We start from the raw sequence: 18,451 nt of genomic DNA, 5'->3' as shown, positions 1-18,451 counted from the left end.
CCAACCTCCAGTCTTCCGGCACCTCACCTGTGACTATCGATGCTACAAATATCTCAGCAAGAGGACCAGCAATCACTTCTCTAGCTTCTCACAGAGCTCTCGGGTACACCTGATCAATTCCTGGGGATTTATCCACCTTTAACTGTTTCAAGACATCCAGCACTTCCTCCTCTGCAATCTGAACATTTTGCAAGATGTCACCATCTATTTCCCTACACTCTATATCTTCCATATCCTTTTCCACAGTAAATACTGATGCAAAATACTCATTTAGTATCTCCCCCATTTTCTGTGGCTCCACACAAAGGCCGCCTTGCTGATCTTTGAGGAGCCCTATTCTCTCCCTAGTTACCCTTTTATCCTTAATATATTTGTAAAAACCTTTTGGATTCTCCTTAATTCTACTTGCCAAAGGTATCTCATGTCCCCGTTTTGCCCTCCTGATTTCTCTCTTAAGTATACTCCTACTTCCTTTATGCTCTTCTAAGGATTCACTCGATCTATCCTGTCTATACCTTACATATGCTTTCTTCTTTTTCTTAACCAAACCCTGAATTTCTTTAGTCATCCAGCATTCCCTATACCTACCAGCCTTCCCTTTCACCCTGACAGGAATATACTTTCTCTGGATTCTTGTTATCTCATTTCTGAAGGCTTCCCATTTTCCAGCTGTCCCTTTACCTGCGAACATCTGCCTCCAGCTTTCGAAAGTTCTTGCCTAATACAGTCAAAATTGGCCTTTCTCCAATTTATCCTGGCATATTGTGCTCTGCACATTTGGAGCAGGCAATGAGACTATGTGATAAATGCTGAGCAGCTGGGAAATGGAAACAGTCTTCCAAGGACGAGGGAGAGGATGCTTGGGAGGAGGAAGCTCTCTGTGAAATGGAGAGCTCAACTGCATCGGGCTGTACAAGGCATTACAAGACCTGATTGAAACCTGGTACCAACAGATGAGAGCTGGATGCGGCAGACAGTTGTGGTCATGATGTCAGTATTTAGTCTGCACTGTTGCGGTGAACAACAGCCTTCTATTCATTTTATTTGTGTTTACTTTTGCTGGCTGTAAGTAAAAGTTCATGTTTGGAATTGTCTAATTGCTTGCCAGTGTGTAATTAGATTACTTACTGTGTGGAAACAGGCCCTTCGGCCCAACAAGTCCACACTGACCCTCCGAAGAGCAACCCACCCAGACCCATTCCCCTACACATACCACTACAGGCAATTTAGCATGGCCAATTCACCTAACTTGCACATTTTTTGGACTGTGGGAGGAAACCGGAGCACCCAGAGGAAACCCACACAGACACGGGGAGAATGTGCAAATTCCACACAGACAGTTGCCTGAGAGCAGAAATCGAACCCGGCTCTCTAGCGCTGTGAGGCAACACTGCTAACCACTGTGCTACTAATGTTCTACTACTTTACAATGACAAGATATGGATCTACTGTGGACACTGGGGCCAGAATAGCTGTGACTTAGAGAGAATATTTAGCCAGAATGTAACTAAGGAGAGGTGAATTGTGTGGCCTGGTGGTTAAACAGATGAACTTTAGAGCCTAGTGAGAGAAAGTACAACAGAGTTTAAAGCACCCTGGCTATGTTTTGTAACCAGCACAATTTTGTGGCTGCTGCTTGGGCAACACTGCATTGTCAACACTTTTTTGGGTGCATGTTGATATCAGATGCTGGTCTTACAATGGATATTCGATGAGTGAGGAGTTCTGGGAATGGCAAGTGGTTCATTGGGGCTAGAATTGAGTGAGAGGAGTGCAATAGGGGCAGGGTGTTAATAGGTAGTTAATGCGGCAAGTTTGGCAAGATATGGTGAGAGATCTTGCTAGGACTTGAGGAGAGAAATCCTCCATGAAATTTGAGGAAATTGACACTATGCCGAAAAAACACTAAGATTCAATCTAAGAGTTCTAATGGCATGAAGGTGGCATAAGTGTCCATTCATTGTATTGATGCATTTCACTTGTAAATATACGTTAAACTTTACTTTAGTCATGTATGTTGAATGGTCATTATATTGCCAGTTCCATGCATATAAGGGAGTTAGAATTCATTTCTCATCTGTACTGGATGATAATTGGAAAGGTGTACTTAATTCTCACGAGATTATCTTTTAATGAAGCATGACAACAAATATATGCCAAAAGGCTTCCCAATGCTTACCAACCTTCCATTAAACTTCCAAGAATGTAATACAGTTGCATCATGCCACCTGCCCCTTCCTGTCCCAGGAATTAGATCAACTTTCCACCGTATGAGTAAGTTGTTCACTTGGGTCAAAATCTGGTGGCATACTCTTGTCTGTTGCATCATGTTTTATTCAAACTCTTGAGTTCTTACTCAAGCTTTTACAATGTTACAGTCACTTCCAGTCCCTCACCTTTAAGAGGTACATTCTACAATTAAGTAACGCCAGTCTGTCATAAAATTGAGCCATTTGCTGTTGCCAACAATTGCTCAACAGTGTATTAAACCTGGGTCTGCACACCAAAACCATGGAAATGAGCAGGCAGCACAAAGTTTGGCTATAACATTTCAACCAGAAGTAGAATAATCACATATCTCAATCCCATGCCTGAGTTCAAGGGTTATCTAATTTAGCTCCATAGTGTGGAGTAGAAATTTGGAGACAGAATGGCAGTGGACAGTCCCTTACCATGACTAAAATTCTCCCTAAATGTTAAATTTAACACAAGACAGATATAGCAAAACTGACTGGAAAGAGGACAAATACAAAGTTTGGAATCAACTGCATCCACATGTAACCATAACATGGAAGAATAACTTAACTGGTGTTTGGTAAATTGGGTTTAATTCCAAATATATATTAGGCAGAGAATCAGAAGCAGATTGTGCCAGTAGGGTCAATTTTTTTTACTTAAAAGAGAGGTTGCAAGGAAAGCAGAAGAAGGCCAGCTAGCTGTAGGTTGACAACTGGCTGAAGTCAAAGACCTTATAACAGAGAGGGAAGTAAAAGGAAAACTATAACATGTATAAAAGGGTCTCCCAGTAAAAGGCATTATATGCCATTAAAAGCATCTATAAAGTGATATTATCATATACTTCTGGGTAATCCAAGATGGAGGACAGGAAAAATTTCTGGCTATAACAGATGCTCCTTTTTTGAGGTATTTTAGGTGTTGGAGGTGATTTCCTTGAATTCCAGGAGCAGCAATTACTGTTTTATATGCTGTTGCATTGTTTTGGAACTTTGGAAAAACATGTCAAAGCAACAACAGTTTTAAAAGGGAGAAGAACAAACAAAGGAAGCACATGGTGAGGTCAGTGCAGGAGAGAGAGAGAGAAAGAAACTGACACAGCAGTGAACCTGTACAGTTACTGCCTTTGCTGTTTGAATTCATGTATCGCTGGACATCGGAGTGTATCTGGAAAAATTAACAAACAGTGAAATTTACAACTGATCTTGGAAGAACTATTTGGGTGAAGTTCACAGCACAGAAACAGATAAGTGAATTTTTTAAGTGTGGCCTACAGAAAGTCTGCGGTCGTTAGTAGAGTGGGTTCTTTGTTGATTTTTTTTAGATATGTCTCTTGATTAAACTTAAAATATAAGCTATAACTATTAATTTAACCTAGGGCAGTGTTTTGTAGAGGAAAAAGACAGTGTTATTTTCTGGGTCTGTAGATTGTGAAGGAGCAAAAATGGCCTTTAGTAGAGTGATATGCGCTTCTTGTCAGATGTGGGAGTACAAAAAGAGTTAAAGGGTTACTGCGGATTATTATATCTGCAATAAATGCTGTTGGTTGTTAATTTTATCACATCGAATGGATCGGTTGGAGGGACAGTTAGAAACAACGGGGTATTTGCAACAGCAACAGTATGTGATGGATGGCAGATATCGGAAGGGGGGGATGTCTCAGATACAGTCACATAGATGGGTTAACTCCAGGAAAGGTAAGGGAGATAGGCAGATAGTGCAGGAGTCTTCTGTGGCTATCCCCATTTCAAACAAGTATGCTGTTTTGGAAAATGTAGGGGGTGATGGATTCTCAAGGGAACGTACCACGAACAGCCAAATTTCTGGTATTGAGACTGGCTCTAATGCAACAAGGGGTACGTTGGGTTCCAAGAGATCAATTGAGTTAGGGGATTCTCTAGGTACAGATGTTTCTGTGGCCAGCAGTGAAAAATCAGAATGGTGTGTTGCTTCCCTGGTGCCAGGATCAACGATGTCTCAGAAAGCGTGCAGAAAGTTCTCAAGAGGGAGAAGGGCCAGCAAGAGGTTATTGTCCACATTGGAACCAACGACATAGGAAGGGAAAAGGTTAAGATTCTGAAGGGAGATTACAGCGAGTTAGTTAGGAATTTAAAAAGGAGGTCCTCAAGAATAGTAATATCTGGATTACACCCAGTGCTACAAGCTAGTGAGGTCAAGAATAGAGGGATAGAGCAGATGAATGCATGGCTGAGGAGCTGGTGTATGGGAGAAAGATTCACATTTTTGGATCATTGGAATCTCTTTTGGGGTAGAAGTGACCTGTACAAGAAGGATGGATTGCACCTAAATTGGAAGGGGACTATTATACTGGCAGGGAGATTTGCGAGAGCTGCTCGGGCGGATTTAAACTAATAAGGTTGGGGGAGGGGGGACGGGGGAGACCCAGGGAGATATTGAGGAAAGAGATCAATCTGATTCTGGCACAGTTGAGAACAGAAGCGAGTCAAACAGTCAGGGCAGGTAGGGACAAGGTAGGACTAATACATTAAACTGCATTTATTTCAATGCAAGGGGCCTAACAGGGAAGGCAGATGAACTCAGGGCATGCTTAGGAACATGGGACTGGGATATCATAGCAATTACAGAAAAATGGCTCAGGGATGGGCAGGACTGGCTGCTTAATGTTCTAGGGAACAAATGATACAGGAAGGATAGAAAGGAAGGCAAGAGAGGAGGGGGAGTGGCATTTTTGATAAGGGATAGCATTACAGCTGTGCTGAGGGAGGATATTCCTGGAAATACATCCAAGGAAGTTGTTTGGGTGGAACTGAGAAATAAGAAAGGGATGATCACCTTACTGGGATTGTATAATACACCCCCTAATAGTCAGAGGGAAATTGAGAAATGAACTTGTAAGGAGATCTCAGCTATCTGTACGAATAGGGTGGTTATGGTAGGGGATGTTATCTTTCCAAACATAGGCTGGAACTGCCATAGTGTTAAGGGTTTAGAGGAGAGGAATTTGTTAAATGTGTACGAGAAAATTTTCTGATTCAGAATGTGGATGTACCTATTAGAGAAGGTGCAAAACTTGACCTACTCTTGGGATATAAGGCAGGGCAGGTGACTGAGGTGTCAGTAGGGGAGCACTTTGGGGCCAGCGACCATAATTCTATTAATTTTGAAATAGTTATGGAAAAGGAAAGACCAGATCTAAATTGGAGAAAGGCCAATTTTGACGGTATTAGGCAAGAATTTTCAAAAGCTGATTGGGGGCAAATGTTCGCAGGTAAAGGGATGATTGGAAAATGGGAAGCCTTCAGAAATGAGATAATGAGAATCCAGAGATAGTATATTTCTGTTAGGGTGAAACGAAAGGCTGTAGGTATAGGGAATGCTGGATGACTAAAGAAATTGAGGGTTTGGTTAAGAAAAATAAGGAAGCATATGTAAGGTATAGACAGGGTAGACCAAGTGAATCCTTAGAAGAGTATAAAGACAGTAGGAGTATACTTAAGAGGGAAATCAGGAGGGCAAAACTGGGACATGAGATAGCTTTGGCAAATCGAATTAAAGAGAATCCAAAAGGTTTTTACAAATACATTAAGGACAAAAGGGTAATTAGGGAGAGAATATGGCTCCTCAAAGATCAGCAAGGCGGCCTTTGTGTGGAGCCGCAGAAAATGGGGGAGATAATAAACGAATATTTTGCATCAGTATTTACTATGGAAAAAGATGTGGAAGATATAGAGTGTAGGGAAATAGATGGTGACACCTTGCAAAATGTCCAGATTACAGAGGAGGAAATGCTGGATGTCTTGAAACGCTTAAAAGTGGATAAATACCCAGGACCTGATCAGGTGTACCCTCGAAGCTAGAGAAAGGGAAGTGATTGATGGGCCTCTTGCTGAGATATTTATATCATCGATAGTCACAGGTGAAATACCAGAAGCCTGGAGGTTGGCTAACGTGGTGCTACTGTTTAAGAAGGGTGGTAAGGACAAGCCAGGGAATTATAGGCCAGTGAGCCTGATGTCAGTGGTGGGGAGGTTGTTGGAGGGAATCATGAGGCAAGGACTGATTAGGGATAGTCAGCATGGCTTTGTGTGTGGAAAATCATGTCTCACAAACTTGATTGAGTTTTTTGAAGAAATAACAAAGAGGATTGATGAGAGAAGAGCGGTAGGTGTGATCGATATGGACTTCAGTAAGGCGTTCGATAAGGTTCCCCATGGGAGATTGGTTAGCAAGGTTAGATCTCATGGAATACAGGGAGAACTAGCCATTTGGATACAGAACTGACTCAAACGTAGAAGACAGAGGCTGGTAGTGCAGGGTTGTTTTTCAGACTGGAGGCCTGTGACCAGTGGAGTGTCACAAGGATCGGTGCTGGGTCCTCTATTTTTTGTCATTTACATAAATGATTTGGATGCGAGAAAAAGAGATACAGTTAGTAAATTTGCAGATGACACCAAAATTGGAGGTGTAGTGGACAGCAAAGAAGATTACCTCAGGTGACAATAGGATCTTGATCAGATGGGCCAATGTGCTGAGAAGTGGCAGATGGAATTTAATTCAGATAAATGCGAGATGTGCATTTTGGGAAAGCAAATCTTAGCAGCACTTAAACACTATGCCTGCTATGCCTGTCTCTTCGTCAGACCCAGCTATGCCTGCCTCTTCGGCGGACCCAGCTATGCCTGCCTCTTGGGCGGACCAAACCAAAGGAGTAGCCATGGGCACCTGCATGGGCCCTAGCTATGCCTGCATCTTCATTGGACCAAACCAAAGGAGTAGCCACGGGCACCCGCGTGGGCCCCAGCTATGCCTGCCTCTTCGTTGGATCAAACCAAAGGAGTAGCCATGGGCACCCGCATGGGCCCCAGCTAGGCCTGCCTCTTTGTCGGATTCCATCCGCCATCACGGAGGCCTCCAATCCCTCCGCTTCTTCCTCTCCCGCCGACCCAACCAGTACCCTTCCACTGACACCCTCCTTTGATTGACTGAACTAGTCCTCACTCTTAACAACTTCTCTTTCCAATCCTCTCACTTCCTCCAAACCAAGGGAGTAGCCATTGGCACCCGCATGGGCCCCAGCTATGCCTGCCTCTTCGTCGGATATGTGGAACAGTCCATCTTCCGCAGCTACACTGGCACCATCCCCCACCTTTACCTCCGCTACATCGATGATTGTATTGGCGCTACCTCGTGCTCCCACGAGGAGGTTGAACAGTTCATCCACTTTATAACATCTTCCACCCCAACCTCAAATTTACCTGAACCGTCTCAGACTCCTCCCTCCCCGTCCTAGACCTCTCCATTTCTATCTCGGGTGACCGACTCAACACAGACATTTAATATAAACTGACCAACTCCCACAGCTATCTAGTTACACCTCCTGCCACCCTGCCCCCTGTAAAAATGCCATCCCATATTCCCAATTCCTTCGCCTCCACCGCATCTGCACCCAGGAGGACCAATTCCAATACCGAACAACCCAAATGGCCTCCTTCTTCAAAGACTGCAATTTCCCCTCCGATGTGGTCGACGATGCTCTCCACTGCAGCTCCTCCACTTCCCGCACCTCCGCCCTTGAACCCCGCCCCTCCAATCGCCACCAGGACAGAACCCCACTGGTCCTCACCTTCCATCCCACCAATCTCCGGATACATCGTATCATCCTCCATCATTTCCGCCACCTCTAAATAGACCCCTCCACCAGGGATATATTTCCCTCCCCACCCCTATCAGTGTTCCGGAGAGACCACTCCCTCCGCGACTCTCTCGTCAGGTCTGTGGTCTCCTCTACATTGGGGAGACAGGCCGCCTACTTGTGGAATGTTTCAGGGAACACCGCTGAGACACCCGCACCAACCAACCCAACTGCCCCGTGGCTGAACACTTTAACTCCCCCTCCCACTCCGCCAAGGACATGTAGATCCTTGGCCTCCTCCATCACCAGACCCTGGCCACACGACGCCTGGAGGAAGAGCGCCTCATCTTCTGCCTAGGAACCCTCCAAACACACGGGATGAATGTAGATTTTTCCAGTTTCCTCATTTCCCCTCCCCCCACCTTATCTCAGTCCCAACCCCCGGATTCAGCACCAACCTCTTGACCTGCAATCTTCTTCCCGACCTCTCCGCCCCCACCCCCGGCCTATCACCCTCACCCTCACCTCCTTCCACCTATCGTATTCCCAGCGCCCCTCCCCCAAATATCCCCAACCCCACCTTTTATCTCAGCCCGCTTGGCACACCAGCCTCATTCCTAAAGAAGGGCTTATGCCCGAAACGTCGATTCTCCTGCTCCTCAGATGCTGCCTGGCCTGCTGTGCTTTTCCAGCACCACACTTTTCAACTCTGGTCTCCAGCATTTGCAGTCCTCACTTTCTCCCAGTTGATTTTAAACACTTAATGGTAAGGTCCAAGGGAGTGTTGCTGATAATAAAGAGGTTGGAGTGCAGTTTCATAGCTCCTTGAAAGTGGAGTCGCAGGTAGATAGGATAGTGAAGAAGGCGTTTGGTGTGCTTTCTTTTATTGGTCAGAGTATTGAGTACAGGAGTTGGGAGGTCATGTTGCGGCTGTACAGGACATTGGTTAGGCCACTGTTGGAATATTGCGTACAATTCTGGTCTCCTTCCTAGCAGAAAGATGTTGTGAAATTTGAAAGGGTTCAGAAAAGATTTACAAGGGTGTTGCCAGGGTTGGAGAATTTGATCTATAGGGAGAGGCTGACCAGGCTGGGGCTGTTTTCCCTGGAGCTTTGGAGGCTGAGGAGTGACCTTATAGAGGTTTATAAAATTGTGAGGGGCATGGATAGGATAAACAAACAAAGTCTTTTCCCTGGGGTGGGAGGGGAGTCCAGAACTAGAGGCCATAGGTTTAGGGTAAGAGTGGAAAGATATAAAAGAGACCTACGGGGCAACGTTTTCACACAGAGAGTGGTACATGCATGGAATGAGCTGCCAGAAGAAGTGGTGGAGGCTGGTACAATTGCAACATTTAAAGGGCATTTGGATGGGTATATGAATAGGAAGGGTTTGGAGGGATACGGGCCGGGTGCTGGCAGGTGGGATTAGATTGGGTTGGACTATCTGGTCGGCATGGACAGGCTGAACCGAAGGGTCTGTTTCCATGCTGTACATCTCTATGACTCTATACACTATTGTGAAGAATAAGTTGCCAGGATAGGAAAAGCCACAATTAGGTAATGCCATGATTGGATAGCTAAGAAAAAAATGTATTTATTGTAATAAAGCACTATACAGAAATAAATAAAACAGCTTTGAAATAAGAATCAATTTTGTCACTGAGTAATTTCAATGAAAAATTAAATAAGACTATTTGTTTTCCTTTTGATAATGATATTAATATATATTTATAAACAGATACATTTCTATCTGAACCTGAAAGTCCATTGAATTCTTTGTCAGATAACATCATTGACAGAAATATCCTGTTGCTATCGAAGCATGTCTGCCTTTACATCTTTCAGCCAATTATATTTTGAAACGGCAAATTAATTTGCTTAACAGAAATCATAACCGCCATTTGGCTTAGGTGGTTAGGATGGACAGTGATTCGAGACTTTGCACAACTGATGAATTCTACCAGCTTAAAAGTCTGCACATTCCTTAATTTTACAAAGGTATTGTATAATTTTTTGGTTTAAGTTACAGACAAATGTAGTTGTGTAATGGAATAGAATTGTGTCAGAATAAATGGTTGATTACTCTTTTAATTCATTGGTATTTGTGTATTTTATGCGACATTATACAGGCAATGAAGATATTTTTAAAGTCCAATATTGGTGCCAGTTTTTGTGTAGTTGTGAATTTTAAACATGAAAACTGTATGATGTTGGTATTTGGTTTCTTCATGTCATGTAGTTGGACTTTTGACCTACGTGGTTTTGGAAAACATCTTTTTTTACAACCGCTTAAAGAGAGCAACATTACTTTCGCATTTGTCGCTGCAGATTCATGATTTCATAAACAAAAGTGCACATTTGGGGACAATTTCTGCAGGGGAAAATTGACCTTAACATTGAGATGGGAGGGTAAGAATAAGATTAGTAGCACTCTCTGATAAATTCCACAGATGATAGTCAGACAGAAACCCAGCTAATGCAGGTTCGAAATTATTTTTGTGGAATCAAACAGAGCAAATGTACACCACTCAACCACAAAACATTTTGAAATGTTGCTGCCCAGAACAACTCCCTCGCAACCACCCACCCCAGACTAATCTTACTGCGAGGTGGGGAGCCCAACATTAGTCAGCCTTAATCTGATGAGCTCTCGTGGAACATCTGTTTGTCTTGTTCAGCTCACTAGTCCAATACAAATGCTATAGCCTCAAAATTGCAGGCAGTTTATTGTTATCAAGGCCAGTGATCAATAATCAACCTCTTTGTATGTTTATAGATGAAAGGTGTTTCGTATCAACTTGCATCCATGTCCTTTTGTCACAAAAATCCATTAGCAGCAAATTTTAAAAGTTCATTTAATTCTTTATGCCAGGTGGCAATCTTTAGTTTGTTACCACAATTTTATGTTAAGGTTTCACTTCTGCTTTATAACTGCCTTGCAAATAGTAAACATTACTCAAGGAAGTGACTGAACAAGTGAGCAGAGTTGCAGCCTACTAATAACATAAAGCATTTTGGTGTTTCTCTAAATTAAGAAATTTGTGCACTGTCTTTTTAAATAATTAAAAATATGTCTGCAATCTCTAGCAAAAAGTCATAAATTCCATGAAAGGTTTTAAGATTGAAACAAAGTGCAGAGTTGCAAGATAATTTTTGGTTTGTAGTTTATTAAAGAGCTGTAGCACTCATACCATTATTATTATTGTACCATTTTTAATGGCAAAACAGTAATATCAGAAAATTATATCATTCAGATGAATACGTTCATTTGTACATTTTGCTGTTCACTTATCAATTTCTTTATTGTGGACGCAAAGATTATACTGAAGGGATTCCAGGCTACTCTGGAGTGTTATTGTTGTATTCAGATTGTGTCACTAAATATAAATACTTCACACTATCTTCAACATGCTTGGTGGAAGGCTGTTGTTCCTCACATGAGGGAGTTGGATGCTCAGAGTTGGCAAACTCTACAGACTCTTACAAAATCTTCAAATGCTTTATCCCACCAATTTTGCCCTCAGAGTCTCCAGTGCCTCCTATTCCATGGGTATTATGACTGGAGGAAAAGTGAATCACCTTAATGTAGGTCTCTCTGTTTAAGTTATGTAGCATCTCACTCTGTGAATGCAACCAAGCTGTTGATGTTTAGTGCAGAAAAGGATTATGCAGATCTTAGTGACATCATTATATACCTTAAATACTGACAATTAGGTACAGCAATTGAACTCGGGTCTCTGGCGCTGTGAGGCAGCAGTGCTAACCACTGTGCCACCGTGCTGCCCATGGTTATGGTAGGGAATTTTAACTTTCCAAACATAGACTGAGACTGCCATAGTGTTAAGAGTTTAGATGGAGAAGAATGTGTTAAGTGTGTACAAGAAAGTCTTCTGATTCCATATATGGATGTACCTACAAGAGAAGGTGCAAATCTTGACCTACTCTTCAGAAATAAGGCAGGGCAGGTGACAGAGGTGTCAGTGGGGAGCACTTTGGGACCAGCGACCATAATTCTAATAATATTAAAATCGTGATAGAAAAAGATAGACCAGATCTAAAAGTTGAAGTTCTAAATTGGAGAAAGGCCAATTTTGAGGTATTAGGCAAGAACTTTCAAAAGCTGATTGGGGGCAGATGTTCACAAGTAAAGGGATGGCTGGAAAATGGGATAGAAAGATTGCAGAGACAGTATATTCCTGTTAGAGGCTAGTAGGTATGGAGAATGCTGGATGACTAAAGAAATTGAGGGTTTGGTTAAGAAAAAGAAGGAAGCATATGTCAAGTACAAACAGGATAGATCAAATTAATCCTGAGAAGAGTATACAGGCAGTAGGAGTATACTTAAAAGGGAAATCAGGAGAGCAAAAAGTGGACATGAGATAACTTTGGCAAATAGAGATAAGGAGAATCCAAAGGCTTTTTACAAGTACATTAAGGACAAAAGGGTAACTAGGGAGAGAATAGGGCCCCTCAAAGATCAGCAAGGTGGCCTTTGTGTGGAGTCGCAGGAGATGAGGAGATACTAAATGAGTATTTTGCATCAGTGTTTACTGTGGAAAAGGACATGGAATTTAAAGCATGTAGGGAAATAGATGGTGACACCTTGCAAAATTTCTGTCTTTCAGAGGAGGAATTGCTGGATGTCTTGAAATGCTTTAAAGTGGATAAATCCCCAGGACCTGATCAGGTGTACCCTAGAACTCTGTGAGAAGCTGGGGAAGTGATTGCTGGGCCTCATACTGAGATGTTTGTATCATTTATAGTCACACGTGAGGTGCCAGAAGACTGGACATTGGCTAACGTGATGCCACTGGTTAAGAAAGGTGGTAAGGACAACCCAGAAACTATAGACCAGTGAGCCTGATGTCAGTGGTGGGCAAGCTGTTGAGGGAATCCTGAGGGACAGGATGTACATGTATTTGGAGAGGCAAGGACTGATTAGGGATAGTCAACATGGCTTTGTACATGGGAAATCATGTCTCACAAACATGATTGAGTTTTTTGAAGAAGCAACAAAGAGGATTGATAAGGGCAGAGCGGTAGATGTGATCTATGTGGACTTCAGTAAGGCATTCATCAAGGTTCCCCATGGGCAACTAGTTAGCAAGGTTAGACCTCATGGAATACAGGGAAAACTAGCCATTTGGATGCAGAACTTGCTCAAAGGCAGAAGTCAGAGGGTGGTGGTGGAGGGTTTTTCAGACTGGAGGCCTGTGACCAGTGGTGTGCCACAAGGATCAGTGCTGGGTCCTCTACTTTTCGTCATTTATATCAATGATTTGGATGTGAGCATAAGAGGTATAGTTAGTAAGTTTGCAGATGACACCAAAATTGGAGGTGTAGTGGACAGTGAAGAAGGTTACCTCAGATTACAACGGGATCTTGATCAGATGAACCAATGGGCTGAGAAGTGGCAGATATAGTTTAATTCAGATAAATATGAGATGCTGCATTTGCAAGCAAATCTTAGCAGGACTTACACACTTAATGGTAAGGGAGTGTTACTAAACAAGGAGATCTTGGAGTGCAGGTTCATAGCTCCTTGAAAGTGGAGTTGCAGGTAGATAGGATAGTGAAGAAGGTATTTGGTATGCTTTCTTTTATTGGTTAGAGTATTGAGTACAGAGGTGGAAGGTCATGCTGCAGCTGTACAGGACATTAGTTAGGCCACTGTTGGAATATTGCGTGCAATTCTGGTCTCCTTCCTATCGGACGGATGTTGTGAAACTTGAAAGGGTTCAGAAATTATTTACAAGAATGTTGCCAGGGTTGGAGGATTTGAGCTATAGGGCGTGTTTGAATAGGCTGGGGCCATTTTCCCTGAAGCATTGAAGGCTGAGGGGTGACCTTATAGAGGTTTATAAAATTGTGAGGGGCATGGATTAGGTAAATAGATGAGGTCTTTTCCCTGAGGTGGGGGAGTCCAGAACTAGAGGGCATAGGTTTAGGGTGACAGGGGAAAGATGTAAAAGAGACCTAAGGGGCAACTTTTTCACACAGAGGGTGGTGCGTGTGTGGTATGGGCTGCCAGAGGAAGTGGTGGAAGCTTGTACAATTGCACCATTTATAAGGCATCTGGATGGGTATATCAATAGGATGGGTTTGGAGGGATATGGATCAGATGCAGGCAGGTGGGACTTGATTGGTGTGGGATATCTGGACAGCATGGACGGGTTGGACCAAAGGGTCTGTTTCCATGCTGCACATCTTTATGACTCTATGACTCTGTATTTAAAGTAATTGGATCAAGTCTTCCTTGAAAATAAATCGTGTATTTGTGACACATGTTATTAATGCACAAATTGGTCTGCATGTCCAGAGAAAGAAAAGATATACAATGATGTTACGACTGATGTTGGAGTCAGAGTCATGCAGTCATAGAGTTGTACAGCACTGAAACAGACCCTTCGGTCCAACCCGCCCATGTAGACCAGTTATCCCAACCCAATCTAGTACCACCTGCCAGCACCCGACCCATATCACTCCAAACTCTTCCTATCCATATACCCATCCAAATGCCTTTTAAATGTTGCAATTGTACCAGCCTCCACCACTTCCTCTGGCAGCTCATTCCATAGACGTACCGCCCTCTGCATGAAAAAGTTGCCTCATAGGTCTCTTTTATATCTTTCCCCTCTCATCCTATTCAATACTCTGACCAATAAAGGAAAGCATACCAAATGCCTTTTTCACTATCCTATCTACCTGTGACTCCACTTTCAAGGAGCTATGAACCTGCATTCCAAGGTCTCTTTGTTCAGCCACACTCCCTAGGACCTTACCATTAAGTCTTGCTATGATTTGCTTTCCCAAAATGCAGCACCTCACATTTATCTGAATTAAACTCCACCTGCCACTCCTCAGCCCATTGGCCCATCTGATCAAGATCCTGTTGTCATCTGAGGTAACCTTCTTCGCTGTCCACTACACCTCCAATTTTGGTGTCATCTGCAAACTTACTAAATCTACTTCTTATGCTCACATCCAAATCATTTATGTAAATGACAAACAGTAGAGGACCCAGCACCGATCCTTGTGGCACTGCACTGGTCACAGGACTCCAGGCTGAAAAACCAACCCTCCACCACTATCCTCTGTCTTCTACCTCTGAGTCAGAGAGAAGAACTGTTTCCTTTGCTAGTCCCAATCCTCAAGGGGTCACAACAAATATTAACCATAACCAGGTTGATGAAATGGCCATTGATATAGGTCTCAGTCTCTATCAAGTTCAGTATTGATAACAAATCAATTATGGTCCTTTAATGAAGACCAAAAAATTAAAATAAACATATGCAAAGATTATTGACAAACATACTGGATTATGTGAATATCCATATCTCCCTTTCTGAAAGTACAAGTATGCATAACAACACACTTGGAAGTTTGGGGATAAAGATTCTGCAACATGTTAATTTTAAATTATTTTGGCCGAGTAAATGATAAACTTGTGAAAAAAATTAAAGTCACAGATTGTTCCAGAAGGTGTTTCGTGTCCAAAGTTATTCTGCACACACAAGCTGCTAGCACTGGGGTTTCTTCCTGGAGCATTTCTGAAGATGGTGGGATAGATTCCAAAAACCTTTCCAAAAATGCACCTTGAACAGTATAGATTACTGCTGGGTTTTTAGCTTTCACACTTTTGCTGAGAGAAATTGCAAAGAAAGAGAGGGGAAACAATGGGTTGTTGCTTTCTTGGCAAGACAAATGCTTTCTGTATTAAAAAAGTTGCCTTATTGCACTAACTGGGCTATGTCATCTCTCTCTCTGAAAGTCCTGCAGACTGATTAAGTCCATCCAACTTATCGAAAAGATGATTTACAACTTATCGAAACGACAAGGTGGTGAGCAGAGGGGGCGGGGTTGCCCTATTAGTTAAGAATGAAATTAAATCTATGGCATTAAATGATATAGGGTCAGATGATGTGGAGTCTGTGTGGGTGGAGTTGAGGAACCACAAAGGCAAAAAAACGACAATGGGAGTTATGCCCAGACCTCCCAGCAGTGGTCAGGACCAGGGGTTGCAAGATGTACCAGGAAATAGATAGGGCATGTCAGAAAGATAAGGTCACGGTGATCATGGGGGACTTCAGTATGCAAATGGACTGGGTGAATAATGTTGCCAGTGGATCCAAAGAAAGGGAATTCATGGAATGCTTACAGGATGGCTTTTTGGTACAGCTGGTGATGGAGCCCACAAGGGAGCAGGTATTCTGAACTTGGTGCTATGTAACGAGCCAGACTTTATAAAAGGTCTTAAGTCAGGGAACACTTAGGAGGCAGCTATCATAAGATGGTAGAATTCAGGGTGTAGTTCGAAAGAGGGAAGGTAAAATCAGATGTAATGATGTAATGATGGAAATAAAGATAATTACAGGGGCATGAGAGAGAAACTGACGAAAATTGACTGGAAGCAGAGCGTAGTGGGGAAGGCAGTAGAACAACAGTGGCAGGAGTTTCTGGGTGTAATTGAGGACACAGTACAGAGAAAAGAAAGATTACCCGGGTGGGGCATTAGATAACCATGGCTGAAGAAGGAACTCAGGAAATGTATCACAGAAAAAGAGAGAGCTTATAAAGTTGCCAAGAGAGCTGGGAAATCAGAAGATTGGGAAGACTACAAAAACAAGCAGAGGATAACAAGGAGAGAATCAAATATGAAGGTAAGCTAGCCAGTAATATTAGATTAGATTACTTACAGTGTGGAAACAGGCCTTTCAGCCCAACAAGTCCACACCGACCCGCCACCCAGACCCATTCTCCTACATTTATCCCTTCACCTAACACTACAGGTAATTTAGCATGGCCAATTCACCTAATCTTTTGGACTGTGGGAGGAAACCGGAGCAAACCCACGCAGGCACAGGGAGAATGTGCAAACTCCACACAATCAGTTGCCTGAGGGGAATTGAACCCAGGTCTCTGACACTGTGCTAACCACTGTGCCACCGTGCCACCTACTGAAATGATAGTAAAAGTTTCTTTCAATATATAACAAATGAGAGGCAAAAGTAGACATTGGACTGCTCCAAATTGATGCAGGAAGGCTAGTGATGGGAGATAAGGAAAAAGCTAAAGAACTTAATAAATACTTTGTGTCAGTTTTCACAGTGGAAGGCATAAGTAATATCCCAACAATTAAGGAGAGTCAAAGGGCAGAGTTGAGTATGGTGGTCATTACAAAGGAGAAAGTACTTGATAAGCTAAAAGGTCTAAAAACAGATAAACCTCCTGGCCTGGATGGGCTACATCCTAAATTTCTGAGGGAGGTGGCTGAGGAAATAGCAGAGGCATTGGTTGTAATCTTCCAAAAAACACTGGAGTTAGGGAAAGTTCCAGATTATTGGAAAATCACTATTGTAACCCTCTTGTTCAAGAAAGGATCAAGAAAAAAGATGGAAAAATATGGGCCGATTAGCCTAACCTCGGTTGTAAGTAAAATTCTAGACTCTATCGTTAAGGATGAGATTTCTAAATTCTTGGAAGTGCAGAGTTGAACTAGAACAAGTCAGCATAGATTTGGTATGGGAGGTTGTGACTGACAAACCTGTTACAATTCTTTGAATAGGTAACAAGTAGGTTATCTACCTAGACTTCCAAAAGGCCTTTGATAAGGTGCCTCATGGGAGGCTGCTGAGTAAGGTGAGGGCCCATGGTGTTCAAGGTGAGCTACTGGTGTGGATTGAGGATTGGCAATCTGACAGAAGGCAGAGAATTGGGATAAAAGGTTGTTTCTCGGAATGGCAGCTGTTGACAAGTGGTGTCCTGCAGGATTCAGTGTTGGGGCCCCAGCTGTTCACTTTATATATAAATAATCTGGATGAAGAGACTTGGGGCATTCTGGTGAAGATCGCCAATGGTACGAAGTTAGGTGCATGTGCAGGTAATTCTGAGGAGGTGGGGAGGCTGTAGAAAGATTTAAACAGTTTAGGAGAATGGTCCAATAAATAGCTGATGAAATTCAATGTGAGCAAATACAAGGTCTTGCACTTTGGAAAAAAGAACACAGGTAAGGACTATTTTAAAAACGGTGAGAAAATTCATAAAGCCAAAGTACAGAGGGATCTGGGAGTGCTAGTATAAGATTCTCTAAAGGTTGACTTGCAGGTTGAGTCGGTGGTTAAGAAACCAAATGTAATGTTGTCATTTATTTCAAGAGGGTTGGAATGTAAAAGCAGTGAGGTGCTACTAAGATTTAATAAAGCTCTGGTTAGGCCCCATTTAGATAACTGTGTCCAGTTTTGGACCGCACACCTCAGGAAGGACATACCGGCACTGGAGTATGTCCAGCAGAGATTCACATGGATGATCCCTGGAGTGGTAGGTCTAACATACAATGATCCTGAGATTGTATTTGTTAGAGTACAGAAGGTTGAGGGGAGATCTAATAGAAACTTACAAAATAATGCATGGCTTAGAAAAGGTGGATGCTGGGAAATTGTTTCCATCAGGCAGGGATACTAGGATTCATGAGCACAGCCTCAGAATTAAAAGGAGTCAATTTTGAACGGAAATGAGGAGATATTTCTGCAGCCAGAGAGTGATGGGCCTGTGGAATTCACTGCCATGGGGCGCAGTGGAGGCCGGGATGTTAAATGTCTTCAAG

The 18,451-nt window shown here is 42.8% G+C and overlaps 1 protein-coding gene across 4 annotated transcripts in view; it reads left to right on the top strand.

The window, feature by feature from the left end:
• LOC122556673 (nuclear factor NF-kappa-B p105 subunit-like) overlaps positions 1–18,451 on the top strand; it is a 151,293-nt gene that overhangs the window by 54,994 nt on the left and 77,848 nt on the right. For 2 of the 4 annotated variants that reach the window (XM_043703692.1, XM_043703689.1), the window contains exon 1: positions 9,744–9,846. The exons of 1 other annotated variant lie outside the window; for it this stretch is intronic. In XM_043703692.1, coding sequence (XP_043559627.1) covers positions 9,799–9,846 — 48 coding nt within the window. In that variant the 5' untranslated portion in view covers positions 9,744–9,798. Of the gene's footprint in view, positions 1–9,743; positions 9,847–16,038; positions 16,509–18,451 lie in introns of those variants that run through there. One more of the 4 variants, XM_043703691.1, reaches the window with a different exon arrangement.

Source organism: Chiloscyllium plagiosum, chromosome 14, assembly GCF_004010195.1.
Source record: "Chiloscyllium plagiosum isolate BGI_BamShark_2017 chromosome 14, ASM401019v2, whole genome shotgun sequence".
NCBI lineage: Eukaryota > Metazoa > Chordata > Chondrichthyes > Orectolobiformes > Hemiscylliidae > Chiloscyllium > Chiloscyllium plagiosum.
This window is presented reverse-complemented; position numbering and strand designations above follow the sequence as displayed.